Raw genomic sequence first — 10,778 nt, 5'->3', positions numbered from 1 at the left:
ACATTGCCAGAGGAGGCCTCTGAAATGGCCGCCCTGGGGGTGTCTGCCTTATGCAGATACAGATAGGGATGAAACACGCCCTAGCCTCCTGCAGTGCCCCTAGACTTGCTGGGATTAGGAAGTTCCAGCCTGGCAAATTCTAGTCAGGCCAGTTCTCTGCTCTTGAACCCTGACAATGTGTGCACAGCGGGACATGGAAGTTCATTAGTGATTCTAGTTTCGCCCTGATCTTCTGCCTTGTGATCTTTTGTCACCCTTGAAGCATGTGATCTCTGTGACTCACACACTATTCATGCACTCCCTCCCTTTTGAAAACTGCTAATAAAAACTTGCTGGTTTTATGGCTCAGGGGGCATCACGGAACCTGCTGACATGTGATGTCTCACCCGGACACTCAGCTTTAAAATTTCTCTCTTTTGTAGTCTTTCCCTTTATTTCTCAGACCAGACGACACTTAGGGAAAATAGAAAAGGACCCACGTTGAATATCATGGGTGGGTTTCCCCTGATAAAGGTAACATCCAGGATTCAGGAGAGCCTTCTGACTTGGGTGTGCATGAAAGTCACCTGAGGCCCTTGACATGCAGAAATTCTTGCCAGGTTTGGATTGCAAGCTCCAGGCTATGGTATAGCACAGTGTATTTTGTAGCAAGCTCCCTGTATGATTGGCGAGTCACAAATGAAAAGAAATACTATAATCAGTGGAGAGAAGATGTGCACAGCTATTCAGGTGCATGGTTCTCTGACAGATCACAAGGTGGGGGTGGACCTCTATGATGTCATCTCCCAGCCACCTCCCCATACTTCCCCTGCCCTCAGCAGGTCAGGAGTCTCCTGCTTGGCCTCATCTTCTATTCTGAAGCCTCTGAGTTCTGAATAGTTCTGCCCCCTCCTTTTTCAGATGCCTCTGTGGGAAAACTTTGTTATTTGACTTTCTTTACATGAAAACACCCAGAACACCAGAGAATGCCCCAGAGTTTCAGACTTAGTCCTGTCTCTTCATATTAAATACAACCATTGTTGTCTTCCCCTGGGGGAAGCTTCACTCTGCCTGGGTCCTGAGACCTTCCAACCAGCAAAGCTCCCTTTCTCCAGGACAAGCATAGGAAAACTTTGCGACTGAGACATTCAGTGCAATACTGAACATTGTCCACTTTCACATCTTCACTCTCAGAACTATACCTTCTGGCTGTCGGAGAGTCACACTGTGTACTGGATTCCAGTAGAAAGCATAACATTTATCTTTTAAGAAAAACCATCACATCAGCATAACTGAGCAATCCTAAGCCCAGTTGCTTCCAGGCAGCGGCTGACGTAGTGAGAACAGTTAGTTCCCCAGTCAGGGGCCACTGCTGCATGTCCCTCACTGTGAATGAAGTGACCTGGTCAAAAGCAACGCCATGTGGGCTGCCATGATGGTGACAGGAAGGAGGGGCAAGTCTATATCCAGGTAGAGGCTCCCTGCAGTGAAGGCCAATCTCAGCCCCCTCCACAGTGTGGGGCAGCCTGCCCACAGGCAGGCCCAGCCAGTCCTCATGGGAAACCAGTGGCCAGGCCCAGGGATCCACAGCCGAAGTCGGCCTCGTCAGCAGAATGGGATGGCTTGGCAGTGCTGTTGGTCCTGGTCCAGCCTTGGTCCAGGGCAGCATGCATGCATGCTGAGCCTCTTCTGTCCCATGCCCTGTCCTGATGGCGCACTTTGTCCCCGCCTAACATGGTGGCCAAGGGAAAGAAAGCCTGACTCCATCTCCTGGGCAGCCGTTTTGGCCCCAGCCTTTGATCAAGAGCATCCTCTGGCAGGGAATTCCCTTTGGTGGGAACAATGGAAATGTAGAATGAAACCAGCCCTTCACAGTGCTGAGCGCGCTGAGGCTCCTCCGCCTTCTGGGAAGGGCCCCCATCTGGAAAGGTGGTTGGCTTGTGGTAAGCTGCTGTGGCTGCAGCAACGGCTAGGCTGCAGGACGAGGCTTTCAGGAGGAGGGTGGTGTGGCAGGCAGGGCCTCAAAGCTTCCAGGTGGCATGTTGGCACAGCAGACCGGGGCACTCGGGGTGCTGCTGGGCCAGGCTCTGGGGTGCAGACTGCCTGCACTGCAGTGATGGAGTTGGGAAGAGGCAGCAGTGTTCACAGATGTTGACCCTTCTGTGCCAGCTGCCCATATCATCACTGTACGGGCTCAGCATCTCTGGCCCAGCTTTCCAAGGTTGTCTGATGTGAATCCTCGCAGCACCCAAGGCTTGCTGTGCCCTGGGTGTCACCTGGGGGCCTGCAGTGCCCCTCTCCTCCTAGGACTCGGAATGAAGCCAGGTCCCTCTGGGCCGGAGACTTGGGCCCTGGGGGAGGGGCTGTGACCCACAGGTGGGGTCAGAGGCCCCAGGGCACGCTGCTGGCTGGCTGGGGCTGTGGGAACCCCATGCTCAGCCTTCCCTCCAGAGGCCGTGATGGGATCAACTTCCCCACTAAGTATTTCCTAAGGCCCAGAAGACAAAAATATAAAATAAAAATAAAATAGCAGTAAAAAACAAGGTCCAGCAGCCATCTGGAGCTGCGAGGCAGCTGGGCAGGTGCTGCCTGGGCTCCCTCCATGCCATGTTGTTCTTCTACCAATGTAAGTCTCAGGCAGGGGACACCTTGTTGCAGGGGTATCTCTCGAAGTGCCTCCTCCCTGTCATAAACCCAGGCAGGGCCTGGTGTCGCGGTCCCAGTGGGCTCGTTGGGCGGGGTGCGTCTTGTAGTTCCAGGGCTGCTGTCCACAGAAGATATATAACTGACAGAATCCCAGGAGCCGTGTTCAAAATGGCAGCACAGGAAACACGGACCCCCGACAAGCGGGTCTGTGTGGAGCTGTGGCCTAGAGTTCCCAGACAAATGTTTCCGTGTAATACGAAGCCTGACCTCACCGGGGGACAGGCTGCCCTCATCTCGAGCCTCTGGCACCCTCAGAGAGCAGCCTGCTGCCCTGGGCTCTGGGGAAGCCCCTTGGTATTGATGGGCCTCCACCTGGGCCTTGGGGACAGCCCTGTCAGGCCAGGCTGGGGGAGGACAAGGCTTTTGTCCCAGGGAGGCTGATGGCATGAGCTCGTGGAGCTGAGCTGGTGGGTTGGGAACAGCCAGTCTGTCCCCCTCACAGAGGGGCCCAATGCCAGGGGACACCCTAGAGGACATCTGCTTGAGCTCAGCTGAAAAAAAGAAGCAGACATGGTCACCATCTTCTCCAAGCCCATCTGGTCTCTTCAGGGCTAACCTCCACAGGCCTGGGTCTCTGGAGTCCTCTGGGTCCCTGCGTGGCACCATGGCATGACACTGAGGACGCCCCTGCAGGCTGCTGATCCCACGGCGAGGGCTGTGTGCAGTCTGGGGTGGGGGAGCTTTCAGGGAACCTCAGGTCACTCCTGAAATGGCTCCCAGGGTTCAGGGTGGCTCAGGGCTTCCTGCCTCATGCCCGCACCTCAGGACAGTTTGGCAGCCCCAATTCAGGACTCAGGTGGGAGGGACCTGCACTGTCACCCAGCCCCCTTGCCACCTCACATGGGGGCCTGTCTTCACAGCGGGTGAGAAGGGAATGGGCACAGGTTCCCCTCTACCCTCCAGGCCGCCCACCCCATGCCAGGGCTGCAGCGATCCCACACCCGGCTGAACTCTTGGTTGTGTCTCTAGGTCAGAGCTTCCCCCAATGACCTCTGCCCGAATCCTCTCTGGGTCAGGGACACTGATTCTCTTATCCCCCTGGCTTGTTGTTTTGACACCCTTGGGGGTCACTAGGGAATGAGGGGTCTCTGCTGCTTGGAGGTAGGGGTGGGGGCTTCCACAGCGGGGTCTGACTGCCCCAGTGTTCCTCAGGGCCCTTCAAGGAGGAGAGGACAATGTGGAAAGTGGGAGAGGGGTGTTATGAGGTCCTGCCCATGGCCCCTGCCTGTCCACACAGCATGTCCAGCATACACACACGTGCTCAGCACATGCACTGAAGACTGGCAGACCCATTTGACTTTCTTAGAATAGAGGAAGTAGAGGAGGAAGAAGAGGTGCAGGAGGAAGGCCAGGTAGGAGGACTGGGGGGACCAGGGCATTCCCCACCATAGACTGCCCCAGAGGGTTACTTGGGAGGGGACCTGGTGCTGGAGCTCACCTGGGGGTGGCAAGTCCCAGTGTTTCCTTGTGAGTTCCTTCATGGAGGTTTGAAGGATCCTGAGGACTGCGTTGTCCTCCAGGGCCCAGTTATGGGAGTTGCTCCTGAAACTCCCAGATGACGCTCCAGGAAAGCTCCATGAAGCACTCTAGGGACAGGGCGGGCATCAGGCCAGGAGGATTCCCTGGGAGGGGTCAGTGCCTGCACCCCATTTCCACCAGGCCCCACCTCCCACTGGGTGGTGCCTGGTCCTTTTTGACCACCCTGGGTTCCAGCTGTGCACAGAAGGCTTACAGTTGGGGAAGACCGGGCAGGGAAGTCCTCACCACACTCCTGACTTTCATCTGGGTCATGTAGGGGGTGGACTCAGTGTCATCATGCCTTGCCCAGCCCACCAGGCCAGATACCCCTAGCCAGATGGAGCAGGCAGTATAAGGACACTTCCCTCAGGCCAGCCGGGGTCTGTCCCACGTGTTCCCCCAAGCACCCTCGGGCACACAGGACTTACTCCTGTGTATTTTGAATGATGCATGCGCCATGGCCATCAGTACCCACTCGCCCTTCAAGATGAGCACATCCCACAGTCTCAGGGTGACCCCGAAGGATTTCTGTGAGGACAGCAGGTGTGGGAGAACCTGGTCTTTCCAAGCTGGGGCCAGTGGCCTGAGCAGGGCCCACTGGGGTTTCAGTCCCCTGGAGTGCTGGGGACCCCTCTCCATGGGATGAGACCCCCAGTAGACTGAGTCAGACAAGGTCCTGTAGCTCCTCATGGGGGACTCAGCTCAACAGCGCTGTGGCTTCTGGAAAGAGGGCTTCCTGAGGACCTGGGGCTTCCTTGGGCCCTCCCAAGTCAGGTCCTGTCCCAGTCTGCCCACGCGGCTGGGCCTGAGCCCTGGCCTCTGCCATGGGATGCCCCCTCTCTTGAGCAGAGCCTGGCTTGTGAGCCTGCAGGGATCTGCTTGTGCCCTCTGTGGGCTGGGGGTGAGCCAAGTCCTCCTGGGGGAGCTGGACCCCTGAGCTGAGGGAACCAGGCACTGCAGGACAGGAGGGTCCCTGGGCTGGGGTCTCCTTGTGCCTCTTTACCCCATCAAGGAAACACCAGAGGAGCCTTGTCAGCATGGAACCCTCAATGCACAGCCCTTCCTTGCCTTGAAGGGAGGAGCAGAGGTGCTCAGGGGCCCCTGGGCTGCCCTGAAATCCTCCCACTTCCAGTCCCCTCTGCAGACCCTTCCTCAAGGGGCACAACCCATGGTGGCTGCCAGGGATCCAACACCCGCCCCATGCACGGACACCCGGTGGACACACTTCTTTCAGCCCTGCTCAGCTGCAGCTCAGCCCTGGTCCACCAGTGCCTCTGCCTCTGCCAGAGCGGGAAAAGGAAACCCAGTGCCAAACCCATGGTGAATCCCCATCCCAGGTCAGGTCGTGGCTGGGACTCAGCCTCTTGCCAGCCCCATGAGGGACTCAAGCCTCCCCTGGCCCATGGGACCCAGGGCCTCTGGGGAGGAGCCAAGGGTGTCAACCACTCACCAGGTGTCTCGTGATCTTCCGGAAGGACTTGTGCAGCACCTGCTCCTGGTGGGATAGGAGCCTCTCAAGCCAGGCAATATTTGGGCTGTAGAATACTTAGAAGCCCCCAACCCATCACCCCATCAGACCCCACTCCTAAGATGTGGAGGCATCAGCTGGAAGAGCTGGGCAGGGCAGGGGAACCCCAGACCCTGAAGCCTCCCTCCCTCCCATCTAGTGACCCCAGCATGCAGCCTCAGCCCTGGGGAGGAGGACCCTGGCTGGAGGTGCTGCCCAGCGGCCCTGCCTTTGACACCATGAGGTGGGGCCAAGGCAGGCAGGTGCTAGCGGGGAGAACGGGGTGGGAGCTAGGGGCTATGTGGCCATCTCCTGGACGTGGGATCAGGCTGGGGGACATGGGATGGACAGACATTGCCATCTTGGCTTCGTTGACTCATCCATAGGAAGGGAAAGTGGCTGGGAGCACAGCCAGCTGGGAGGCAGGAGGACACTCAGAGAGGTGAGTGGCGCCTGCACAAAGTCAGGGCTGGCTTCGGGTGACAGAGGGCAGCCTGGGGGAGGTATCCGTGCCCTCTGATGTTAGGGGTGAAAGGCTGACTTGAGGTTTGAGGGTCCCTGTCCAGACCCAGGCTGCTGTGGGACCTCAGCAGGGACATCCTGGAGGCTCCAAACAAGCTGGGATACAAGGAAAGCACCTTGACTGGAAGTCGGGATCACTGACCAGAGTGGCCATCCCCTGGCACGGCTGTGTAAGCCCCAGGGGACAGCTGTCTACCTACCCTGCAGGGAGTGCCTCTTGCCGACCAGCAACTGGGCCAGCACTCAGAAAGCATCTTTCTCCAGCAGATACAGGAGGAGGATGGCGGTGATGTGGCTCAGGTCCCTGTGGTAGCCCACCTCCTGCAAGAGCCAGGGTCACCATGGAAGGATGTCACCTGGGAGGGGCTGAGAACCCTGGGAGGACTCATGGTCAACAGAGATGGCAGAAGGTCCTCAGGCGCACCACTGCCACAGGGCCCCTGGGTTTGGGGTGCAGCCTCTCACTTCTCCCTGGCCACTGGGCCTATGAGCGATCAACAGGTCCAGCACGACTCAGTTGACAGGCAGCCTGGGGGGACTCCTGCGGCGCACGCCAGTCCAAGCTCACATGGGCCTGAAAGGGCACAGGCAGGGATTGTTCATGCTCCTTCCCATGGGCCAGGCTGAGGAGGCCACTGTGCCAGGCCTGGAGCAGCACCTGTGAACTGCACCCACCCCAAGTCAGGCAGCGGGGCACTGACCACCACACAAAGGGTCCTGCAGCAGCTCAGGGGCTGCCTGCCGGACATAGGAGGGTAGCTGGGTCCAGACCCTGTGTGGGCAGCCCATGGAGTTAGCTCAGCAGCTCTCCCTGCCTGGAATGGTCTGGAAAGTGGGAGTGGCACAGGAGCAGCCACCTGGGTGACACCCTCCCTGTCTGCTGCATTCCTATGGGGTTCAGGCAAAGGGAAAATTGGATCTCTGCCTGGTTTCTGGTGAAGAAGAGGCTTCCTCAGGATACAAACTCATTTCATGACAAAAGCCTGATCCATCAGGCACCTCAGCAACTTGTCAAACCTGTCTCCTGTGAGGACCATCTGCATGCGACCCTGCCAAGCTCCTGGGCTTCGGGGCAATGCCAGGAGGGGAAGGTCATTTCTTCATCTGAGACGTGGTGGTTGGGTCCAGATGACACCAAGAGTCAAGACCTCAACCCTTTTCTGTCTCAGTTTGACCCCTTGCGCCACCCCCTTGCTTGGGTGTCCACACCAGCAAGTGAGCTTGAGTTCTGCCTACTACGTGCTGGTGGGTCACAAACACTGAATTTTCAAGAAGTGCCGACACCCCCAAGAGACACCCATGCCTATGAATATGGGCACATGGCCCAGGAATATCGCTGCCCGGGAATACTCACAGGGTTATATGCAGAATGGGCCATGAGGATGTCACATAATTCCTGCTGCCTTGAAAAGAGGGAAAAGAGGGTTTTGTTTGTTTTGCACAGATGCTGTCAGTTTCATTTTCTCTATATACCTGGACAACAAACACAGTTCTGGGTTCAGATGATCCCCCAAATAAGCAGTGAGCTCTTCAGGACACCTGAGTTTTTAGGAGTTTTTTCAGTAAAATCCACATTCCTTGCAATGCAAATATCACAGGTGTACAGTTGGATCAGTGATCATTTTCACTCTGGTTGATTTTTTCTTCCCCCTTTTCTCGGTTTGCACACACAGAAGTCCAGTCTTTGGAACGTGCAGTTCTACGGTTCTGAACCAATGTGCAGAGCCTCCCGCCCACCACTGCAGCCCCTCCCAGAGCAGCTCCTTCATCCTCCAAGTCCCCAGCATGTCCCCTTGCAGCCAACATCTCCTGGCTTCTTCAGCCCCTGGCCATCCTGACCTGTTCTCTGTCCCTATGGTTTGCTCTTTTTCAGAATGGCTGATGAATTGGAATCCTACGGTGGTAGCCTGTGGGGTCTGGCTTCGTTCCCTCAGCAATACACATCTAAGATCCACCCATGTTCCTGCGGGCATCAGGGGTTCATTCCTTTTCCTCACTGAGTCTTCTCTGTCCGAAAAGTGGAACCCCCTTCCTCCCCAGTTCCGGTGTTGAAGAGCATCTCAATAGCCTCCAGATGTGAGTGACAATCAAGCAGTGAATGTGGCATGCGGATTTTATTTGCACATCAGTTTCAAATCAGTGTGGTCAATATCTGTGACATTTTGGGGATGTGTGGTACGAGGCCACTGAGCTTTGTGAGCCACGGCCCATCTGAATTCCAAAGTGGCTGTTCCCTGTCGCGTGCCTGCCAGCCATGGATGAGAGTTTCCGGGGCCCTGCATCCTGCCTGGTATTTTGGGCTGTCAGTGTTGCCTGGGAAGGCTCCTGAGCCCCGCCATCCTGCCACCTTCCCGTGGGTCCTTACCCTGGCTCATTGTGGGGCATGGAGAGCACCTTCCACCATCAGCATGATTTTTTTTTTCTGGCTTCCATCTCCTTGGGAGCCACCTGGGTTCTGGCCCCACATGTCCCAGCCCGACCCAGGGCTTAGAGCCCGGGAGGTGCTCAGTCCATAATGCCGGCTGCTGCCTGGGCCAGGAGAGCCCTTGGCAGCTCTATCACTTTTCCTGGGTGACCATTGGCCTCTGCCCCGGGGAAGCCCTCATCCCTCTGGCTCGCCCCCATCTTCCCTGGTACCCCTGCAGCCCCCATAGGCCTTACCTGACTCCAAATCTTTGTATGAACATCATGTGGTTCTGTAGGGTGCTGCTGACATCTAGCTGGATGCGGTGGATGATCCTGGAGGACCTCTTGCCCTTCTCCTTCATGACCCGTAAGGCAGGGCTGCGAGGAGGAAGCAGCCTCAGAACAGACAAAAGACTTCCTGCCCCTGACGGCAGTCATCCCACAGTCAGCACTTCTGGAAGGAAGGGAGGAAGGTGTCCTCCTGCAGAAAGCTCCTTTTTGCCTTGTTTCTGAAGCCAGGGAGGGTCAGCAGAGCCCAGTGCACCTGCGGTGCCTGAGTCCCCATATGTGCCCAGCATGTGCGTCTGACCACAGCCCCCACCTCCAACCCGGGCTCGACGTTCCCTCCAGCTGGAGTCCTGGGCTCCCGACATGGTCTGGCCTGTTTGTCCTGCCCTAGCCCAGTGTGGGAGGGCTGTACCCTGTATTCCCCTGGGTTCTCAGCCTTCACTTTGTCAATGTCTAGCAGGAGTGACCATGCCTGGCCCCACACCACCAGGGAAATGCCTTTGTACGTGTTTTGAGACAGCTACAGACAGAAGAACGCTCTAGTGAGACAGGACATGGGGTGACTCGGGGAGGAAAGCTGGCGAGCAGGTCTGCTATCCTATGGTAAGGATGGGATGCCACCCACCCACTGAGAGGCAGATGGTGCCAGGTCACAGCCATGGGTGCCTATCTCCTGGCTCTGCAGAGAGCAGTCACGGGGGCCACTCCCTCCACATTACTTTCTTGCTGCTCCCATATTTTGTCCAGTCTGCAAGCATCTTCAGCCACTTGTCAGTGTGTTTTATTTCCTGCTGTCTTTGCTGTCAAATGAGCCATGATGGAGTTAGTGGAGCTGCCAGGCCTCTGACAGTGGCCCATGGATGCTGGGTCCAGGGCTTTGGGGCCCTGAAGAGACCCAACCTGAAGGAGCCAGGAAAGGGCAGACCCCAGGGGCTGACACCCTCTGAAGGAACCAGAGCTGGAGGTCTGGACTGGTGATGCCGGGACACACCATCCTCAGGCCACAGACGCCCCAAGTGTTAATTGAGTCCCAGCCTTCAACTGCAGACTTGGTGCAAACGGGCAGTGGACTCTGAGCCAGGACTGCAGTTCTTGGTTTGAGTTTTGGTCAAAGCCTCATGGGAACAGAGTCCAGCCAGAATGGCCGCCCCTCCCAGTGACAGCCGTGGCCCTTTCACTATCACCCAGGCCCAGCAGCCTCCACCTCTGCCTCACCGACCACACCTGATTCCCCATCCCTGGAGCAGCGTCCCATGCAGCAGGCACAGGCTCTTACCTTTACCTCCAGGGCACTGACAGGGACAGCTCCCTCTCACTGTAAGGCAACCCAGGCAGAAGCCATCCTCCTGCCTAGGGCAGGAGCCATCCCCCTCCCTGAGAGGGCCCCAGGGAAGGACCAGCCCATCCCCATCCACCCTAAGTCTCAGCCTGGGACAAGGCACAGAGAAGGAAGGCAAGGGCCGCCCTGTGGAGCTGACACTTGCGAGGCACCAGGACCCTGGAGAAGAGGGAGCTCGAGGCTGGCCTGGCGGGAGCCACTTGGGGTGCCTCGGGCTGCACAATGGGGTGCCCCTCCTGGGCTGGAGGCGACACCCTCTGTGGGAGCTGAGAAAGTCCAGTCCTGAGACAGGATGGGTGCCACCTAGGGTGGGTGGCCGAGCCCTGACTGACAGCAGTGCCTTGGGAGTGACCACATCACCCACCAGAGTCCGGGGAGCCTGGCCTGAGAGCTGCCCAGCGCCCTGAGGATGCATCCGGAGCCCATCCCAGCTGACACTCTCCATGGGCCTTGCAGGGTCTGACGTCCCAGCGTGCACCTGCCTCTGCCTGCGCCCTGGCCGCTGACCCTGCC

General features: G+C 57.6%; 1 protein-coding gene and 1 pseudogene across 2 annotated transcripts; both read right to left on the bottom strand.

Moving 5' to 3' along the window:
• Positions 1-1,532: 1,532 nt before the first annotated feature.
• On the bottom strand, positions 1,533-5,522 carry TBC1D27P (TBC1 domain family member 27; annotated as a pseudogene). Its single transcript, XR_014485057.1, has 6 exons — positions 5,429-5,522; positions 5,207-5,271; positions 4,632-4,899; positions 4,124-4,271; positions 2,770-3,176; positions 1,533-1,953 (listed from the first exon to the last, which is right to left on the bottom strand). The product of XR_014485057.1 is annotated as a TBC1 domain family member 27 (transcript).
• A 127-nt stretch (positions 5,523-5,649) lies between these two features.
• LOC108518230 (TBC1 domain family member 26) lies at positions 5,650-10,710 on the bottom strand. The gene is given in 9 exon segments (XM_017856484.1): positions 5,650-5,748; positions 6,279-6,283; positions 6,433-6,553; positions 7,587-7,635; positions 8,894-9,006; positions 9,342-9,446; positions 9,646-9,726; positions 10,203-10,237; positions 10,569-10,710. Coding segments are annotated over 9 exon segments (750 nt in total).
• Positions 10,711-10,778: the final 68 nt, after the last annotated feature.

This window comes from Rhinopithecus bieti, unplaced genomic scaffold (genome assembly GCF_001698545.2).
Source record: "Rhinopithecus bieti isolate Rb0 unplaced genomic scaffold, ASM169854v2 scaffold_44779, whole genome shotgun sequence".
In the NCBI taxonomy this organism is placed as follows: Eukaryota; Metazoa; Chordata; class Mammalia; order Primates; family Cercopithecidae; genus Rhinopithecus; species Rhinopithecus bieti.
Note: the sequence above shows the minus strand (reverse complement) of the source record. Positions and strands in the feature narration are given on the sequence as shown.